Source organism: Galleria mellonella, unplaced genomic scaffold (assembly GCF_026898425.1).
Source record: "Galleria mellonella isolate WM207_F2 unplaced genomic scaffold, CSIRO_AGI_GalMel_v1 utg146, whole genome shotgun sequence".
Lineage (NCBI taxonomy): Eukaryota > Metazoa > Arthropoda > Insecta > Lepidoptera > Pyralidae > Galleria > Galleria mellonella.
In genome coordinates this window covers 8510462-8531604 of record NW_026441999.1, presented here as the reverse complement: position 1 = coordinate 8531604, position 21143 = coordinate 8510462, and the positions used below count along the sequence as shown (strand labels likewise).

The following is a 21143-nucleotide window of genomic DNA, read 5'->3' as shown; positions in this document are numbered from 1 at the left end:
ATACGAGCAACATGTAATACATAGTTGTTAGCAATGGCGGGAGCGCGCTCTAGGTCTAAGTACATATACGAACGTATTAGCGGCCGGCGTAAAACTACTGTAGAGGGCGCCAGTACCTATTACTTATAACGAACGTGTGGATGCCGCGAGTGGCCCGGATTGGTCGTTCTATTATGTTGGTAGTAGTGACGGTGGGTTGTACCATAACCTATTATTTCTTGTGATGATTTACAAAGTCTACATTTACATATACCTACATTAAAACATAACAACGATTACTACTCAAATAAAAAAAAAACTATTATTAAACATACACACAAAGGGTTGACTCACAACTTGTCAGTATTGTATGTACTCTAAGTATTTTTTATTATTAAAAAAAAAAAACAGCGAATAATACAAGAAATTAATTATAATGCCAATTCTGATTTATTTTGAATCCAGGAATCGATATTGAAGGTTATAAGAATGTCTTATTTGGCTCTTCACTTAATACTGAGCCATAACTATTAGCTTGTAAGGTTTATAAAGCAGGAGCTTCAAGCTCCAATCGCTTCTTGAGTTACATTTTCTAACCTGAAATTATGGACATCTTTGTTCACCTTTGTATTATCGCCCACTTTATTTTTATCGACTCCAAGGTTCATTTGCTCTTGATTTATCTTTAAAATTTCTTCTGGACGGATTGCAGCATTTAAATTTTGTATAACTTTCAACTGTTTATTTGAAAATGCATCATTACCATTGATTATTTTTGCTTTAACCAATGCGCCGTTATCAGAAATCAATTTTTGTATATCCTCTTCTCCTACTCCTTTTAAATCTGGCGATATTTCTGTAATATTCGACATCGTTACTAACTCTTGGTATAACTTTATTGGATTAGATCTGAGGAAAGGTTTTCTCAGTAATAGCTGATGCAAATTGTGTACAAATGTTTGGTACGGAAGTCTATATTTTACGAAATAGTATGGTTGGTACAATAATTGTTTTGGTCGTTTAAGGAAATATGTCAACTCAATCATGCCCGCTAGGTCAGGTAATGTATTCAATTTATACAGATTAGTTATGGCTAACCGTTGTAAATCTGGTAACAGCATTGAATTACCTGCAATTGGCGCATAATTTGATGGCGTACCAGTAATTGAATTAGGCATTACAGAATTTGAATGCACACTTTTGTATTTCATATAATTTGGAACCGTTTGAAGGATGCTCTTATTCATGTCTGGAAAAACTTTTGGATTTTCAAAAATTTGATTAGATGCATTTAGTTGAACTAAATTGTAGTCTGATAACAAATGTGGATACTTGTTTTGAATAAAATTCATATTACCTGGGTATAATATGCTACTAGGGAATGAATTCTGCTGTTGATTCACGATTGGAATACTTGGCTGATTTGAATCTTTACTTAGTGTTTGTTGCTTCTTACTTGCAAGTTCTTTCGGAATATTTAAAACATGTTCTAGGTTCGGGTTTGATTGATTTGGTAAAGCTCCACCGTTCGAGTTTGAATGTGTGTATATCACATTATTTTCGTTATAAGGTATACTGTTACTGTAAGGATTTTTTAAATTTGGGTATTTGTTATAATCCACATTTACAAAATTTGAATATGGATTTAGCATATCTTGTTGGTGTGGTAGTATATTAGTTTGACTTGGTTTGGAATTATCTTGCATTGAAAAAATAGCTTTATTATTTGGTAAAAATATTTCTTCTTGTTTTATATCAGGGTTGTCTGCATTACTGATAGCATTCTGTGGAGTTTTAACTAAATGGTTATTTGTTTGATTTTTTAGTAATTTTATTATCTGTTCTAGAAAAGGGTTTTGTGGTAAATTCTTATTAATATTGTTTAATATTATCTGTGAAGGAATTTTAAATCGATTTTCAGGTAAACCTAAATATTCTTGAGGTTTTTCTTCTAATTTTTCTTTAAAATCTATTTTGTCCGATTTATGATTTATTGGTAGATTTAGATAATTCTTTACTAAATCAGCCAAAGCATTGTCAGAGTTTTCGTAATTGAAATATAAATTATTTGCTTGAGGATTAGTATAATTAGTGGCATCTAATTTAAATTGCGGGTTATCTGGTTTCTTGATAAATTCAGGTATAAAGTACTGCATAATGTTGAACGGAACATGCGGATATTTTAAATTAGCGTTTGAGTCTCCTGTATTCAAATTCGACAATAAAAGATTGTGATCGGGTTGTGAAGTTTGATTAATATACAGTTGAGGCATTTCTCCATTAGACGGAAATCCTTTAGTTTCAACTAATGAAAATTGCCCTGGTCTATAATGTTGAAGTAACGATGCAATGTTTGAGATTATTGTTATCAAATCAGGATTATTATTATTTAGATACTGTAATGAATTTTTACTGTCGCCAATAATGGGTTTTAAATTATGTGAAGAATACAATCCATTATCATTATTAAGAAAATCTTGTGGTCTATTTGAAACACTTTCCGGATTCGTAAATTTTATATCGAAAGAAAAATCGTTTGGATTTAGTTCGATTGGGTTAGCTGATGCTATATTATTAGGATTTAGTGAACTTTGTAGACACGTTGGATATTTCGCTAATTGAAGATAAACATTGTAAGCATCTTGGATTAATTTCTCCAAGGTATCTTTACAATTTGGTTGATTAATATTTGGTGGCACAGTTTTGAATACAATATTCGTTTTAAATGGTTCATTTGAATCATACATTCCACGCAATGCTCGATTAGGTGTCCATTCTGATTGATCTTCTATACTTTTTAGTTTTTTATTAATTTCATCTTTTTCTACACTGTCTGTAGACTCATCTAAATATTTCTTAATGAGTGGCAACACATTCATAAATTTGTTAATGTCTGAATTACGTGTCTGGAAAAATTCTAAGAGTATATTTAAAAGTGGGTACAGCAATTCAGAGTTTTCACATTTTTTTAACGTAGTGCCAGAATTTGTGAGATTTGGAACCTGTTGTGAAAATAAAATTAAAATTAAACAAATTATTTATTAAAAATGGGAAACACTGTATAATTAAATCAGGCTGGTACACAAAGCAGAAATATGAACTCAAAAAAAAGGATATTTTCAGATATTATTAGGCGTTAAAATTAAAGAAATTTAGTTCATTCCAAACAAAATTCTTAAGAAAGATATTGCTCTAAATTCATAGGACAGCGACATTAAGTCATAGATTAATTCAATAATTAAATAAAATATTACTATACAAATTCTGACTTACATTATTATTATTGCCTTTGATTATACTTTCAAAATCTACATAGGGGTTTTGACTAACTTCAGTAGAAGTTAAAACCTGTACAAAATTTTAAATTATTATAAAACCATAAAATTATTTATAAATATTTTGAATAAGACCACATAATGTAAGAAATCAAAATATAAGAGTACTTACTGTAGTTAAGGCGATATTAGAATTTAATAGCAATACGAAATAAATTCCTAAAACAAAATTCGGCATCGTTATTTTGTAATAACGCCCACAAAAATATACTTGAAATAAGTGACTTTCCACATTAATTATAGTTCGTCACATTAGCCGCCGTGAAATCGCTTCTGCGATAAGACTGATTCGAAATAATAAACAAAAATGTAATGATTTTCTCGACAATAATGATTATTAAATTAATTATATACTTATTACGACAATACATTGAAAAATTTAAATTATAAATATTGCAAACCCAATGCAAAATTTTAACTAGCTAGTTTGCGAGAATCTTAATATTTATCTTGCAAATATTCCTTTAATAGTGACGAGATAATAGGTTTTAGTCTTGCTTCTATATTGATGTACGTATTTTCTTTGCATTCACGTACAGACTTCTCAATAATTTCAGGCAATACATAATTATATAATACAGTGAAAATTTTAAATATTAATCCTTCAGACATTCCTAATTTTCGAAAATACTTCATGGTGTTCCGAAAGATTATATCGATGTCTCTGTTAATACCGTCTTCTAAGTGAAAATTTTTAATAGCTGGTTTGTAAAGATCATGGCTTATTTTAAAACGTATGTTTTTAGATTCAGTTTCCGGATTTGATATTTTCAATTTTGATAATTCATCTTTAATAACATCATTAAATTTATTTAAGAAATTCTTATCAATATCATCAGCGTGCGTAGTTGCTTCAAAATGTTCAGTTTGCCCAATATTGTGTTTTTGTAATGACAGTGGCGTACTAGAATCAATTCTTGAAATTTCTGTATATAAAGCATTTTTGTAAATTTTTCTTACTCTTCCAAAATTTTCTTGGCTGACAGTGTTATAAAAAATATTTTCTAAATCAGAATCATGTTCGTCATAAGTTTTGAATTGTCCAAGAGATATTATCTTTGGTTTTAACAATCGTTGATACAAAGTATTCGATCCATCTTTATTGTTTGTTGCTATTTTTTGTTTTCGCAATAAATATTTATGGTCAAAACTAGGTGACGTTGAAATATACTGCATCTGAATATTATCTTCCTCATATTGGATACTTGGTGTAACATAAGATGTAAAATTTACACGGTTTTCTGAGTCTTCTTCTGGTTTCCTGTTATATTTTTTAAAGGAACTTTGCATCGATACTGGATTATTTAAAAATGGAGATGGTATGTAGTTAAAAACGCCAGTTGTCTTAGATTTATACCAAGGCAAGTTCTTTAATGAATCTATTACCTCTACACTTTTATCATTATTGGATTGAGAATTGATATCGGCATTTTCTTTTTGTACGTTAACTTGAAAATAATTAAGGTTTTTTGGCTTACCAAATTCAGTAAGGATATGTACAGGTTTTCCATCATTGATCATTCTTCGATTATTTTCACTATATGGTACTTCACTGTCTTTGTTTTCTTTACTTTTCCCAATGTCCAACACTGATGAAAATTCTCCAATATTAGTATCTAATTCCGAGTTTTCTAACTTTTGATTTGCTTTAGTTGATCTAAAATTTTCAGGTTTTGGAGTGGATATGAAATATTGTTTACCATTTGTAATTATTTTGTGTTGATTAAACTTATTTTCTGTGTATACAGGTGTAAACATAGCATTTACATTATTTTGACTAAGATGCTCTGTAACAGAATGACGATGAATGAATTCATCAACTATTGGTTTTAATTTGTAATTTGAAGGGAGAGATTGTTGATTTAAATTAGTTTTGACTATTGTATTTTCAGTAATAGAATCTAGATTGTCATTCGTTTTCGAGTCCGCAATATCTGTATAAGTTTTTTCGACGTTTGTTTCTAGGCCAGTAAGTTTTGAGTGAAAAGTTCTTTCTGTAGATACATTTTTAGTCTTAGCCGATGCAGTATGCAATATTTCAGAAATTTTCACTTCCTTTTCCCTGGTAGATACCTGTGCTGACGTTTTAGGATATTCAGATTTGATCGGAATATAGAACATATTTACATTATTATTATTTTTAATATTACTAGCTTGCATTTTACCAGAGTTAAGATTCGTTAGTTTTACCAAAGATTGAACTTTATATGCTATATTGTCTACAATCAGTTCTATCGGTAAATCTAAACGTTTGGCTTCGTTTAATTTTGATAATATTCTAAGAATTAAGTATAAATTATTTTTATCACATTTAGTGTTATTTGTCTGTAATTTTAACAGTTTTACTAACATTTTCCAATATTCTAACAAGTTGTTTTTATCGATTTTAGACATCTTTGAAATCAAATCATAGAACGATGCAAACTCCTTATCTTGATAACCTGTCAAAACCATCTTTGAATTCAATTTAGAATTTTGATATTTTTCCGAAGAAAAGTCATTTCCTTTTTTCATATTATTCTCATTTTTAAGCTCATTTTTGGTCTTTTCAGTAAATATTAAAGAATTCCTGTTTACTTTGCTATTAATGTATGATTTTTCATCTCCTTCATTTTTATACACTGTATCAAGTGTTTTACCTTCTAACAATTCTTCGCTTGATGATTTTGATATTAAGCTTCCATTAATATCTTTGTTCAGTGTAGAATCCAATATCTAGAAAATTAACAATTGTATTAAAATAATGAGAATATATGAACCTGCAGGGGAAGAGGGAGACCGAGACATAGTTACATCAGGTAGATCAAGGAAGGAATTGGTGTCGTGTCGTATCAAGAGGTGAAGAGACACGCTGAAAATCGTAGTGAGTGGCAAGAGCTCCACCGACAAGAGCGCAGCTCTTAAATAGGATAGATAGATATGAACCTAATTTAATGCATTAATTGTAATACACAAAATATTTATTACAGTTAGTATTTTGATAAATTTCTTTAATAAACTTATTACAAAACCAATAAGCAATTTAAATTAAATTTTAATATATATATATATATATATATATATATATATATATATATATATATATATATATATATATATATATATATATATATATATATATTATAAATTTTATTTAAAGAATTAAGAATGCAACTACTACATTTACCACAATGACGACATTCTATAAAACTCTGTATATTTATTTAATAAATACATTAATTTTACCTTTTGTGTATTTATTGTAAGAGACGTCAAATTGTTTATATTGGTGTTAGGTTTTTCAGAAAAACTATTCGCATACTGTTTCTTATTAATGGTGTTTTGATCTTCTATTATTTCATCCCAGTCTACCTTATTCTTTATACTTTTGTTAGTATTATTGATAAATAATAATTCAGAATTTCCTGGTGAATTACTTAATCCAGACTTTGTCGAGTTATTATTTAAAATAGAAAGATATTCATTTATTATAAATTTTTGAAAAGTTGAATTTTTACCATCATCTAATGTCTTTTTCCCTTCTGCAATTTTACCGTAGAGACCTTTATTTAAATCAGCATTATCTGTGCTATTTTTCCTATATAACTGATTTTCAAATTCAGTATGGCTTAAAACACCATATTTAGAATTTTTCTCTGTATTATCATTTCTTCTATTATTTAAGTAATATATCACACTTTCCTCAAATTCTTTGCGATTGTTATGAATTTTGGTGCTTTTTATTTCTGATAAATTGTATTTTTCAAAATTTGGGAAGTAGTAATTTGATTTTTCTGTATTTGATAACTTAGAATTATTTCCTTCAGAAGAAATTTCATCTGACTCTACTATAACATCATTTTCATTGTCATTATTTGTTACTTCAACTGAAACATTACTAATAATATCGGACCAATTGTCTCGTCTTGAATTATTTCTATCTTCTGTTGCATGATTAATGTTTTTCTTTATTAAAATTTTGTTATAGACGTTATTGCCAAGAGTTTCTGCATTTGAGTTATTTTTAGGAGAATTGTAATTATTTTCAAATATTCTTACTTTATAATAATTATGTCTTGAAATTGAATCATTTAAGTCTCTTTTCTGGGGCAGTATTTGTATTATATTATTAACAAATTCATTTGATGTTTCGGGCTTTGACTGTACGTTAATATCTTTATTATTAACGGTATTACCAAAATTTATTTTTTGTACAATACTACCACTTGTACCGGGCAAGCTATATGCCTGTTTTCTTGGATCATAACTTGACTTTATAATAATCGTTGAATAGTTTAAAAGAGGATTATATCCTTTTATAGTCTGTTTGCTTGATTCATCTATTTCTTTAAAAAAGTTACTGTCTTTTAAAGATTGGTTAGTGTTTTTATTTTCATCTTTATACTTAAAATTGCTTAGCATTTTAGATATAAAATAATCTTTCATGTCCGTTTGATTTTTCAAAATATTTACAACATTATAAGCAGTATAAATGTCATTATCTTTAGTTATTTCTGTATTACCAATATCTTTATTGCCAATTACAAATTTATTGAGATTTACATTAGATTTATTGTTTAATATTTCGCTATCTTCATAAACTTGTCCATCTTTATTGTATCCGTCATTCAGGAAAAAATTATTGGTGTTCTTTCTTCTCATTGTATTAGGCATCACTTTATTCTTATTATACTGAATAATGACATTACTTGAATGTATTGGATAAGTTACATTGCTGTTATCTTCTCCATCATAGCTGGATTTTGGTTTTGTTATTGAATATTGATAAACTTGTCTGTTACTAATTTTCGTTCCATATCTGGGATAATTCTCAACATGTACGGCTTCTAGGAGACTATCTTTTGTATTTACAGTTTCATTTTGCTAAAAAGTTATAAAATCATTAAATTCTTGATATTTTGTTATTAATTAAAAAAATCTTAGTAATTGATTTTTAATTGAATGTTCTCTGGATGTTTGGATGTACGTGTGTAACCGTGCATTACTGACGATCATGTATGAGTATATTAAATGGTCTGATGTCAATGAATAGGATATCGTCAAATTCATCTAATTGCGAGATAAATTTAAATATGGTGGATATCTATGATAGAACTAAAACATATGTTCATTTATTAACGATGTCTGCTAAATATGTATAACGGAAATTTTATAAATCTCCAATAATATTAGTCTTCATCCAGAACTCTTTTTCAGAGGGCATTTTTGTTGTTTTGCTTCACAGCGTCAAATCTCGCCCTGCACTTCTGGGTGATGGTCGAAACAATTGTCGAAAGCGACATAATATTTTTTTTTATACAACTTAGAATGGCAAACAAGCTGAGGGCCCACCTGATGGAAAGTGGTAACCGTCGCCTATAGACATGAGCAGTACCATAGACATAACAGAGTATACTGCTTCGATTTCCGTTATACATGTACATATATACACATCGGTATTTTGGATTATTGTCATTTAGACCTTTTTAAATTATTTACATATAGGCATTTTATTGATACACACTATCATTTATATTTCTTTTTAATTTTGTTTTGCGTTCATGTTAGCCTCATTACTGTCTACGCCACTATGTAAAGTAGACTAGAAGAGACCTTTTTTTTAAGTCCACATTTTGTTCACGTTGTCTTGAATTAAAAATTAAGTATCTATTTTGAATTACCTATAATATTTTTTTTTAATAAACTCACCGGAGCACAGAGCACGTGGAATGGCGAAAATAAAAGGAAATATAGAAAATACATTTTTATTGTCTCGAGAGCCACACCTGATGCATTAGCATACTTTATACTGTGAAATAATATTTATTTTCAATAAATAGCGTGTCTAATAATCTTATAACTAGAGACATATTACTTTGCAGTATTGATTTGTATTTATATTATAATATTATGTAGAACATAAGGTATTTTAGTTTACTGGAAGTGTATCGTGAAATGTATCTTCCTTTAAACAGTATATTCCTTTTTAAAAGGCCGGCAGCACACCTGCAATGCCGCTGGTGTTGTGGGTGATCATGGGCGGCGGTAGTCACTTACCATCAGGTGAGACGCATGCTCGTTTGCTCCCTGCGTTGTAAAAAAAATCTATTACCCAAGTTTTTTTTTTATACCACAAAGATGGTTAACAAGCATACAGCCCTTTCTGATGGTAAACGGTCACCGTAGCCTATGGACGCCTGCAACGCTAGGGTTGTCACGTGCGCGTTGCCGACCCTGGTGAAATCTTAATATACCTTTTTGAAGAACCCCATACTGTAGTCTCTAAAGAAAACCTCGGTAGGGAGCTCAATCTACAGTCTGAGCGTTCGTGGGTACAATTTCTCTGAAATCACATTGTACATGACCATTTACGTTCAAGCATGTGTGGATGAATTCCCTGTCGATGGCGAGCGGTGCGATGATAAAAGGTGGCTGTTGGCATAATTTCAAACAATTCCTCAGAACAATATCCGTTATACAAGCGGTAGAACACACAAAGGGCCTCCCATTGGGTGTTTTAAAACCGCCCTATTAAAACATTACCAAAGTTTAACTGCGGTTGCCAACTCGCCTGCTAAGCGTGGCAACTAGTGGCAACACCCCCCACGAGCGGGACGCCTATGTTCAGTAGCGGACAGTTTTTTTTAATGGGTGATAATGGAATGGTAACCCCACCCGCGCCATCGGTATACACCGGCGGGGCACCAGTGAAGGATGAAGTAGGTCAGTTAGCCCATCGTGACAAATTCAACAAGAATTGTTCACGATGGTTTCCAGGGGGAACCAAGTGGAGCTCGACCTAATAGGGCATATTGCTAGCAATGGGGCTATCAAACTCCATTACTAACAATCCCTTTCCCCCCTCAATTAATATGATGAAGATGATCTAATCTAGTGGTCACTTCTAGTTGCTTTTATAGCTGTGTAGTAATGATATAAAGCACCAATGATTTGTACTAAATTTGTAGCAATTACCAATTGGCTACGCACCGGTATACGTAGGTACGATTCACTCAATTTTTATATAATACTAGCGGCCCGTCCCGGCGACGCACGAGTGGACATTTTCACATTTTCAAAAGTGGCCATTAAGGCTGCACACGCGAGGGAAATTTAAAAATGGAGTAACTTCTCCCGTTTTCCCAACGTTTCCCTTCACTGCTCTGCTCCTATTGATCATAGCGTGATGAAAAGTATACTTGTACCAAGACTACAGTATAAACTGCCCAGGAGTATGAAGAATAATTGTACCAAGTTTCGTTAAAATCCGTCGAGTAGTTTTTGTTTCTATAACGAACATACAGACAGACAGACAAAAATTTTACTGATTGCATTTTTGTCATCAGTATCGATCACTAATCACCTCCTGATAGTTATTTTGGAAATATATTTCATGTACAGAATTGACCTCTCTCTCTCTCTCTATATATATATATATATATATATATATATATATATATATATATATATATATATATATATATATATATATATATATATATATGATAATTATTACAGAAATGATTGTACAAAGATGATATTAACACGGTCACTACGACTTGGTTTTATATGAGATTGCACAAGTTTTTGTAGCTAAAGACTTGCGTTCAGATGCGAGACTTGGCAGTTTTTGTCATTTTATATTTTTGATGGGTATACATCACGTGTAAAAACCTATATGTAAGGATGCTCTACCTCTCACATTTACTTTTTTTATTTTTACTGTGGATACGTTAAACCTATTTAAAAGTATATTACTATGTACGAAACTGTAATAAAAAGAAAATTTACACTTAAATTTCTATGAACAATTTCGCATATTTTTTTATTCGCAGTTAGGAGGGATCGGGGGAAGCGATTGTTAGTGATGGGGAGGTCAGTCCCCATTTTTTTATGCAACTTAGAATGACAAATAAGCTGACGGCCCCCACCTGATGGAAAGTGGTAACCGTCGCCTATAAACATGAACAGTACCATGGACACAACAGAGTACACTGGATATGTTCCCCAAACAGGTATGCTGTGTAAAAACAGTTACTTTGGAATTTTGGACCAGGAATATTATTCGAATAAAAAACACAAAAAAAAAAATAATATGAACATTTTTAATAAACATACTTACATCACTAGTTTGTATAACAATTGCACGTATTTTATTATGATAAAAAAAAAATAAAAGCAAAATGCATCGAATAACAGTTACTTATATATAAAAAAAAACAACGCTCTAATTTATTTGCGCCGGACATAGATCCATTTGAGAACTTTTTTTTTTCTAATTAAAAAACTAGAGTAAACATTTTTTTCTCACCAGCCAGTCATGGGAGATCGTAATTTTTTTTAAATAAACATCAATAAAGTTTATATACAAGAATACATATATAATGGGCTATCCTTTTGTTTCCTTTCTCTTTGACATGCTCATATTTTTATATATTTTTATTATTTGCATGTACTTCATTGTTATTTACTAAATTCATATGCTTTCTTTATATAACTTTATAATTTAACATTGTTTGCCGACTGCTTTAACCATGCTGTGTGTACACCTGTCTGGGTCTTAATCTAGTTCATACTATTGTCTTTCTACAAATTTTTATAATGTTATTGATTGTAACCTGTTGTGTATACCTTTTTAAATAAATAGATTAAAAAAAAATTCGGAAAATATTTCATGGTAGGCCCTCAAGTATGCAAGTACTATTTACCTGCAAATGCGTCTCGTTATATCCCGATAGTGTATTTCAACGTGACAGTTCTGTCATGTAGATCGCAGTCCAGTGGTTCCAAGAACGAGTCTCAGCTTAAACCTCCAAATTTTCAAATTCACGTTTGCATCAATTAAAAAACGCCACTCGCTTCGTACTTAAAAGCGTAAGTAAAGTCGAATATTATTAAGTTATATCTCTAAACAACAATAACAATAACAAAAAACCGATTAAATATAAAAAGAAAACCGATAAAAACAATTTTAGCACGAATGCCTTCAATGGATCTATGCCCTGGTACTGTCCAACTTTGAACTTACAGTCTATTGCAATAGGATTTAATAAAAATGTAATCAATTTTCGTTGAAATTTTCACAGTAACACCCTCCGAATGAAGTTAGTAACGAATCGATACATTTTTTTTATACAACTCAGAATGGCAAACAAGCTGACGGCCCACCTGATGGAACGTAACCGTCGCCTATACACATGAGCAGTAGCATGGACATAACAGAGTATACTGTTTCGCCCATGATACCCCCCATGCATTAAATCGATTATTTAGCATCAATGTACTGTCTTATGATCGTATCAATTATTCGTTTGTTTACATTATTATTAATTCCTATGGCAACATTTCACCAATACCCTAATCATTTACAAGCTTTCCGTTTAAAGAACTATACATTATTTTCCCCTTACAATTTAAATTGTTGATATATATTGACATAATTCTTAAGGTATGAGTACCAATAATTGGCAATGCGTTTAATAATTTAATTCATTTTTATCACATCGTTTGCTAAATTCAATAATTTACTTAGATATATGTATATGTATAAGGTAATGTAAAAATTATGCACAATTACAAGTTACATATAAGGTGTTACCAAATTATCTGCATTCCCTGCTACAAGGCATAGTATTATATATATATATATATATATATATATATATATATATATATATATATATATATATATATATATATATATATATATATATATATATATATATATATATATTTAAATTTCTTCATTACTTGTAAAACCGTCCTAATAACTATACTTTTCCCTATCACATTGTTGGTCGCGATCACTCCGACAGTTTTAGCGTAACGTTTTTTAAGACTCTTTTTACACAGGTTGAAAGATTTACATTAAGGATTTTTTTTTTTGTATGAAAAATGTTATGACATTTGAGACACGAAATTCTATCATTATTGTAACGTATATACGTAATACTATATCCCTTTAAAGGGAATGCAGATAATTTGGTAACACCTTATATATATATAATTGAAAAATCTCATCATACCTACATTGTCTTCACTGTGAATCCTACAAGTTAGGATTTAAAAAATATTGCATTTAAATTTAATTACTCGAATAATTTCATTTTAATAGAAAACAGCCTTATTAAACCAATTTGGGAGACTGTAGGCTCGCCTGTAGGTATTGTAAAAGATTTCATAAAAAAAAATATACAGTCAAATTCATAACAGAAACTGTCATTAAAATGCTGGACTAGAACTGAAATTTATTACATCCGTAAAAAAAATCTCTTAAATCAAAGATAACAAAATCAAGTCTTGCTTTTACCAATATAATCACTCTTTTTTACTCTTGGTATATTTAATAAAGCATTTTTATATATTTCTATCGAAATAATTATATATGAAATAAATAAATAGTTCGATTTAAAAAAAGAAATGACAATTTTTATAGCAAATATGCATCTTTCTTATTAACTCAATCTCTAAAACAGTTTAAAATGCATGACAAATTAATTGAATTCATTCAATAAGTGTTCTTTAAAAAAAAAAAAAAACATTAGAAAATTAATGTCAACTATTTAAAATAGGAAAGGAGTATTTTCCAACTGCAACATAATATCTACTGGTGTCAAAATTTGGTACTCTTACCCTACATATCGGCATTTAGGACACGACGTTACAGCCGAAGATCTCGATCCAGTAACCGTCTGGATCCTGAATGAAGGCCAGCCCCTTCATCTTGCCGTCTTGTGGTCGCTTGATGAATTTCACTCCTAATTGTTCAAACCTGAAAGTAAATTAGTAATTTGATAATTAACAGGATTTTTTTAATGGATGATAATGGAATGGTAACCCCGCCTGCGCTATCGGTATACGCTGGCGGGGCACCAGTAAGGGATGATAGGTGCAAATGAAAAGGCAGGTCAGTTAGTCCATTGTGATGAATACACATGGAATTCAGGATGATGATTTATCAGGGATGACGACGTGGAGGTCAACTTGACAGGGTATATTTCTAGCAATAGGACTGGAAGTCTGCATTATTAACGAACCCCCCCCCCCCTCCCTATCAAGTGAGCCGTTTTTTTAGACTTATAAAAAAATATAGTGTAATTACCGAGCACACGCGGCTTCTACATCAGGCACCAGGATACCAATGTGGCCGAAGCCTCTCGGGTCCGAGTTGCCGTTGTGGTAGCTGGAGTCGTCGCTCTCCGTGCCCCAATTGCTGGAATTGTGTAATGACAACTTTATAAGATAAATCTATACCTAAAATTATAAAGTCTTTATTGGTAAAATTGTTTTCTTTTTACAAATATTAATCTATATTTCTAGCTTGTCCTTTGACAAAAAAACCTAGTATAGGTATATACTAGTTTGATTGTTTGTTTGTTGGTACACTCAAAAACGATTTTAAAAACTCTTTCATTTATAAAATCCTATATTACGTAAAGGTAGCCCTACCAAAAAAGGTACAATAATGTAATCCAATCAATTTGGAATCAACTTCCAGCAGCAGTATTTCCGAACCGATACGACAACATAACCTTCAAGAAAAGAGCATATTCCTTTTTAAAAGGCCGGCAGCACACCTGCAATGCCGTAGGTGTTGTGGGTGACCATGGGCGGCGGTAGTCACTTACCATCAGGTGAGCCGCATGTTCGTTTGCCCCCTGTGTTGTAAAAAAAAAATCAAAAATTTATACATTAAAATAAAAATTAATTTATAAAATTAAAGTTTTTGAAAATCCAACAGTGTCGTTCCATTCTTCTTAACTGAAATTGTGTTTCAAATTGGCTGTAGAATAATAAAAAAATCAATTAGCTTAAATAAACATATTTAATTTCTTTCTTGACTTTCAATAATCATTACTTCCTATGCCACTGCGTTAGGTTGACTGGAAGAAATCTCTTTTAGAGATAAGTTCACCTTTGCCAACATTGTTATTAACTTATTGTTGTTACTGTATGTTTTAGTGCAATAAATATATATATATATATATATATATATATATATATATATATATATATATATATATATATATATATATATATATACTTTTTAACTAGTTTTGTATCTTTATACTCTAGTGTAAGATACATGTAGAAAAATGTATGTCTCCCCATCTATTACACAATTCACATAGATAAAAAAATATTTTATCTACATGAAATAGTTCTTACACCAATGATAACATCAATGCGGGCAAAGCCGTCATCACCCTTAAGAGATAATAAAATGTCTAATAAAGATAAGAATAAGAGATGTCCAAGATATTATGTAGAACGTTAAATCATTTTTTCAGGAAATAACAATTTTATCTCTCAATATATCTGAATCTACCATGTTAATTTCTTAGATAAAATAGCTCAATGGGTATAAAATTCAATGGAGTATTTGTACTTTTCAATAATAGATTTTATGGTGAAATCTCATTTATTCCCCTTGGATTTATTAGGAGGAATTTTAGCTTAATACAATTTTCTTTTTAGGATTTTTACCAGAGGGAGACTTTGTACAAAAGTCGATTGCTTGAGTATCTCCATCCCATTCGTGTTTCAACCGTAAAGCAGTTGTGTTTGCATGGCTGTGTTTTGGTTTGCAGAGTGGGATATGGCGTGAATTTACTGGGTACAGAGGAATAACACCTGAGTCCTCAGGAATGGCAACGCATGGGGGGTACCATGGGCGAAACAGTATACTCTGTTACGTCCATGGTACTGCTCATGTCTATAGGCGACGGTTACCACTTCCCATCAGGTGGGCCGTCAGCTTGTTTGTCATTCTAAGTTGTATAAAAAAATCTATAATTACATTAGTCACTGAGACTCACAAGACTTTGTTGCAGCTGTGTCATAAGAGGCAACTAAGGAAAGTTAGTGGTTGAAGGATAGGTCATAGCAGCTACTGGCAAAGCCCTCCAACAGGGGGGTTGTTCCAACCTATGTTCAGCAATGGACAGTTAATAGCTGATATGATGACATATATTTTTTTATACCACTGTGGTGGCAAGCAAGCATATGGCCCACCTGATGGTAAGTGGTTACCATAGCCTATAAACGCCTGGAATACCAGGGGTACTACGCGCATGTTGCTGACCCTGAAGAAACCTCTTTACACCCCTTTTGAAGAACCCCATGTTGTAGTCTCTTGGGAAAACCTCGGCAAGGAGCTTATTCCATATATATAAAACATTCAAGCAAAGTATGTATTGTGTGGAGATCAAACCTATGATCTTCAGAATGTGAGGCAGTGTTTTAAACCAAAACATCATAAAGGTAGATAAGCTGATACTTACTATGTCAGTTCCAGAGTTGCCTTCTTCGTCATGGCCCACATTCTCCTTGTGAGTTTGTCGGATGGCACTTCAGCCGGATTCTCATAGCCCATGAAGAATAAGGAGAACTTCATTTCAGGAAAATGGAGCTGATTCAGTAAGGTCATACCCAGGACACCGGTGTAGAATGGAATGGATTTCCGTGGATCTTTAATTCGATACATTGTTTGTTGGAACATGAAGTCCTGAAATTATTTTATTACGCTTAGAATAGCAAAAATTTCTTCAAAAATATCCCACCTTTCAATTTCGGTTTGAAATGAATGGCACGTTATGGCAGTTAATTTACAAGGTACAGAGGAATAACACTTGAGAAAGCTATTAAATAGCAAACAGATTTATCAAAACTGACTAGTAGTTCAAAAGATGTTCAAATAAACTCTTGTGCTCTATTACCTTAATATAGATGTAAAATGAGTTTGTTTATTACATTTTATTAACTTAATGGGTCGTTAAATATAGTATATAATTTTCACTACTTTGAAATCACAGGTAAAAACTAGTGTTTTATAAATAGGAAAATATTACCTTAGTAATAGCATCAGGGGTCCGGCACAGTGCCTCCACCTCCTCAGGGGATATACCTTCACCGCTCATAGTTCTGTAACATTAAATTATAACCTAAAATATTCAATAGTACCAAAAAATTATGACAATCAGTATTAAACACAATTATATGGCAAAGAAAATATTCATAAATAATTCATACATAGATCGAAGAGGATATTACAATGGACGTGTATGAGACGAGATAAGAAAGTTGAAAAAAATAGAGAACGGCGGCTTTGAAACTAATTTCCTTTGCTTATCCGGTAAATGTAATAAAACAAATACGATATGAAATTAACAATTCATAATACCTTAATAGAAATTTTAATACAGTCGAGGATTATAATAATAAAATATTAAATAAATAAATAAAAACGTAAGTTTTTAACTTCAGATCCGGAATCAACTTGGACTTTTTCGCTATAAAACCACAGATAATCAGAAAATAAAGATAAGAGACTATGAATCTCCGACTTATCTGTGACAATGACACAAACTATATAGAAAACTCTTGTTCTTAGTACAAAACAATGTCTGTGATAAATAACAACTAGTTTGTGATGATAGGAACAAACAAAATCTTTATATTAAAAAACGACATCACGACAATTTGACATTCTAGTGGCACCTACGCCAAAGACTAAGGATACCTTTGGTTCTATCAGATTCTAGGATAAGGACTTATGTTACATGTGGAACTGTTTTTTTTTAATGGGTGAAAATGGAATGGTAACTCCGCCCGCGCTATCGGTATACACCGGCGGGGCACCAGTGAAAGATGATAGATGAGAATGATGTGAAACTGAGTAGGTAGATATCTAAATAGAATTATCATAGAAAATGAATGAAAAAAGTAATCCTTTTCTTTCTCAATCTAATGTTTGTACCCGTGTATATAACGAATATTTAGTACTCATATCGATAAGTTTCAATTGCTACAAGTACCTACTCAGTTACAAGTTGATAGATAAGATTTTTATTAAGACTAATCTACTTTTTTCCTAATAAATGATAATTAAATGGTAACCTCATCTGCGCTAACGGTATACACTGGCGCGACACCAGTGAGAGATGATAAGTGATGATGAAAAAGCAAGTCTGTTAGCTCATCGTGATAAATTCAACGATAAATTAGTCACGATGGTTTCCAGGGAAAACTGCACGGAGGTCGACCTGATAGGGCATATTGATAGCAATGGACTGTAACCTCCCCATTACTAACAATCCCTTCCCCACAGACTAATCTACTTACACGAGATAAAGTTCATGCCTGATGCGGAAAATGCAAAAATATAATTACTAATTAAAATAGAATTTATTTTAATTTTTCAGATTATCTGTATATTAATTCATCGAAATATTTTAAATGATTTATTAAATACAAACTTTGATATTTAGGTGATAATTAAGTATAACTACAACATAAGTAACTATTTATATGGAAATATATATTATTATTTATTGAATTCAATGTTTATAAAAATGATACATAGGTATTTAATGCAGGTAGGTATACAGGTATTTAAATTATATCTCTTAAATCTTATTTTATATAAAACATATAAAAATATATTACTTCACTACTGATAATTTCCTTTGCATGTATTTAGTAATTTATTAAGTAAATACTGTGTAAAAAAAAAAAAACAATTATGCCAGTACAGGTTTTAAAAAGTTTTACTTTTTCTTAATTATTATTGAAATACAAATTGTTTCAGAAAAGTTACAGTTCTGTAACTTTTATTCCTATTTAACTTAAATTATCTTATAAAGCTATAATATTTATTTATTTCTTATTGCATTCCATAATGTGATTAGTAGATAACATTTTAACTTCAATTACCCCTGAAGATAGACACTGTTGGGCACAGCAAGTAGAAGAGAGGTTTATATAATTGGAGTTAGTTCTGTTGTCATTTCTTCTTATAATTACAACAGTTTATTGTCTTTACAATCTTACATTACAATATTATCATGGTAGATAGGTTGATACAGTTAATCTGTGTTAGACTGGAGACCAAACCATGCTCGAAGTCTGTCTCTCAGTATCTAGTACTTACCACTTGAAATGTACACTTCTACCATGATAGCATTGATTTTTGGTGTAATGCATAAAAGGTTATCATCAACATTTCAGATATTATCCATCCACTGCTGGACATATGCCTTCCCCATAGACTGCCACGGAACACTGAAACGGTCCTAAGCTACCTGCATCTACTAATTTCCTGCAATGCATTTGAGATCATCGCTCCATCTAGTGGATGGTCTTTATACACTGCATTAAAATTATATATATTCTTTTATTATACACACATATAATAATAACAATATTCGATCTGTATAATTAAAAAAAAATTAAATAAAATTCAACATAAATAATTTTATTTAAATAAAATTTATTTCTTATGGACAAATCAGTTTTAACTAAAAACTATCTGTTTCATTTACACTTAACAGGATGGATTATTTATATAGAATTTGTCATACAAGTACCTAAGTTCTTCCATCCACACTACGTCATATGCAGCCGAGGTTACATTACATTCATACGCTGATATCATTCGGACACCCCTAGAACTGTCCACAAAAATGTCTCCTACAACACTCATGAAGCAGCCTTCTTCAAAAACCACACAGTTCATTTTGTTTTTTATTCTATCCATCATCTCTGACATTATGAGTATATTAGGGTCCCCAAATTTAGAAGCATCAATATAATTATTTGTTAAATCTCTCCAACTAGTAGATGAAATACTGTTATTATTTTTGGTGCTATCATAATAAATTTGTACGGTGCCAGTAGCATCACTTAATTCCAAATTTGTAGTAATTTTTGTAGTATTATAAACAGCAGTAAGTACACCATGTATCATTACATTTTTGAATGGCAATCCAAATAATTTATATATGTATTTATTGTCTGTGGAATTAGCACGAAATATATCTTGTATGTACAACTTAAGGGGATTTTTTTGTATGTTACTAATTGACGAATCTTGCATTATCGAAAACTTTATCCTATGGTCCGTTAATTCGCTTTTGCATAAACTTTTACAAGATTTTTAACGTTTAGAGATGTATGTAAAATAACTACATTAAACCTTAGAAACAGATATACATTTCAAATTAGTGAGTATTTTAAACTGTATAAATATTGTAAAAACTTTTATTTCACTATTTACAATATTTGTTCCGTAAACTTTCCAATTAAATTTCTGTTTAATTTGTTTGACATTGATGTAGTAAAACGTCAATTTCGACTTCAGAACACTTATCTGTCAGATGTCAATTGGACATTCACAATACCTTTGCGGATAAGGTTTAGGATTAGGAATTATGCAAATGCAGCTAAATATTAGATATGTAAACTTTTTTCCATTTAGCGTAAATTACGCATTAGGTAGGTATTAGGGTACAGTTTCTGGTTCAGAAAATATAGCATCATTATCGCATACTATGCAAGAATTTTGTATTCATGAGCATTCTATGTATAATTACCAGAGAGAGACCGTACAAAAGTCGATTGCTTGGGTACCTCTGTCCCATTTGTGTTTCAACCGTGAAGCAGTTGTGTTTGCATGGCTGTGTTTCGGTTTGAAGGGTGGGATATGACGTGAATTTACTAGGTACAAAGGAATAACACCTGAGTCCTCAGGAATGGCAACGCATGGGGGGTATCATGGACGAAACAGTATACTCTGTTATATCCATGGTACTGCTCATGTGTATAGGCGACGGTTATCACTTTCCATCAGGTGGGCCGTCAGCTTGTTTGCCATTCTAAGTTGTATAAAAAAAAAATTCCCTATACAGATATGTAATAAAAGGAAAGTTTTCTACAAAAGTCGTTTGCTTGGGTACTTTTGTTCCACTCGTGTATCCTTAATGGGTGGAAATGAAATAATAATTATAGTGAAATATAATAAGTGGGAATGAAGGAGGTCATTTGATCATCGTGACAATAACTAACCATGAT

General features: G+C 31.1%; 4 protein-coding genes across 4 annotated transcripts; all 4 read right to left on the bottom strand.

The window, feature by feature from the left end:
• Positions 1–406: 406 nt before the first annotated feature.
• On the bottom strand, positions 407–3557 carry LOC113522392 (uncharacterized). The gene is made up of 3 exons (XM_031909446.2): positions 3427–3557; positions 3253–3327; positions 407–2981 (listed from the first exon to the last, which is right to left on the bottom strand). The coding sequence occupies exons 1-3, from the start codon at positions 3490–3492 to the stop codon at positions 540–542; spliced, it is 2583 nt and encodes an 860-aa protein (XP_031765306.2). The 5' UTR covers positions 3493–3557; the 3' UTR covers positions 407–539.
• A 107-nt stretch (positions 3558–3664) lies between these two features.
• Positions 3665–9087, bottom strand: LOC116412983 (putative uncharacterized protein DDB_G0282133). Its single transcript, XM_031909438.2, has 3 exons — positions 9003–9087; positions 6540–8177; positions 3665–6029 (listed from the first exon to the last, which is right to left on the bottom strand). The coding sequence occupies exons 1-3, from the start codon at positions 9054–9056 to the stop codon at positions 3753–3755; spliced, it is 3969 nt and encodes a 1322-aa protein (XP_031765298.2). The 5' UTR covers positions 9057–9087; the 3' UTR covers positions 3665–3752.
• A 3931-nt stretch (positions 9088–13018) lies between these two features.
• LOC113515867 (lactoylglutathione lyase) lies at positions 13019–17633 on the bottom strand. Its single transcript, XM_052891888.1, has 5 exons — positions 17476–17633; positions 17144–17216; positions 16577–16800; positions 14395–14505; positions 13019–14064 (listed from the first exon to the last, which is right to left on the bottom strand). Exons 2-5 carry the CDS (start codon positions 17210–17212, stop codon positions 13941–13943), a joined length of 528 nt encoding a protein of 175 aa, XP_052747848.1. The 5' UTR covers positions 17213–17216; positions 17476–17633; the 3' UTR covers positions 13019–13940.
• A 1206-nt stretch (positions 17634–18839) lies between these two features.
• Positions 18840–20537, bottom strand: LOC113515866 (uncharacterized). The gene has a single exon (XM_026900157.3). The coding sequence runs from the start codon at positions 20167–20169 to the stop codon at positions 19618–19620; it is 552 nt and encodes a 183-aa protein (XP_026755958.2). The 5' UTR covers positions 20170–20537; the 3' UTR covers positions 18840–19617.
• Positions 20538–21143: the final 606 nt, after the last annotated feature.

Excerpts from the sequence above, each read along its gene's own strand:
- LOC113522392 (XM_031909446.2), bottom strand. The coding sequence starts at position 3,492 with ATGCCGAATTTTGTTTTAGGAATTTATTTCGTATTGCTATTAAATTCT. Across the intron at positions 3,328-3,426 it reads CTAATATCGCCTTAACTACA|GTTTTAACTTCTACTGAAGT; the intron begins GTAAGTACTCTT and ends AATTTTGTACAG. Across the intron at positions 2,982-3,252 it reads TCAAAGGCAATAATAATAAT|GTTCCAAATCTCACAAATTC; the intron begins GTAAGTCAGAAT and ends TTTTCACAACAG.
- LOC116412983 (XM_031909438.2), bottom strand. The coding sequence starts at position 9,056 with ATGTATTTTCTATATTTCCTTTTATTTTCGCCATTCCACGTGCTCTGT. Across the intron at positions 8,178-9,002 it reads TCCACGTGCTCTGTGCTCCG|CAAAATGAAACTGTAAATAC; the intron begins GTGAGTTTATTA and ends ATAACTTTTTAG. Across the intron at positions 6,030-6,539 it reads TTACAATAAATACACAAAAG|ATATTGGATTCTACACTGAA; the intron begins GTAAAATTAATG and ends TTAATTTTCTAG.
- LOC113515867 (XM_052891888.1), bottom strand. The coding sequence starts at position 17,212 with ATGAGCGGTGAAGGTATATCCCCTGAGGAGGTGGAGGCACTGTGCCGG. Across the intron at positions 14,506-16,576 it reads GCAACTCTGGAACTGACATA|CAATTGGGGCACGGAGAGCG; the intron begins GTAAGTATCAGC and ends ACACAATTCCAG. Across the intron at positions 14,065-14,394 it reads GTAGAAGCCGCGTGTGCTCG|GTTTGAACAATTAGGAGTGA; the intron begins GTAATTACACTA and ends ATTTACTTTCAG.
- LOC113515866 (XM_026900157.3), bottom strand. The coding sequence starts at position 20,169 with ATGCAAGATTCGTCAATTAGTAACATACAAAAAAATCCCCTTAAGTTG.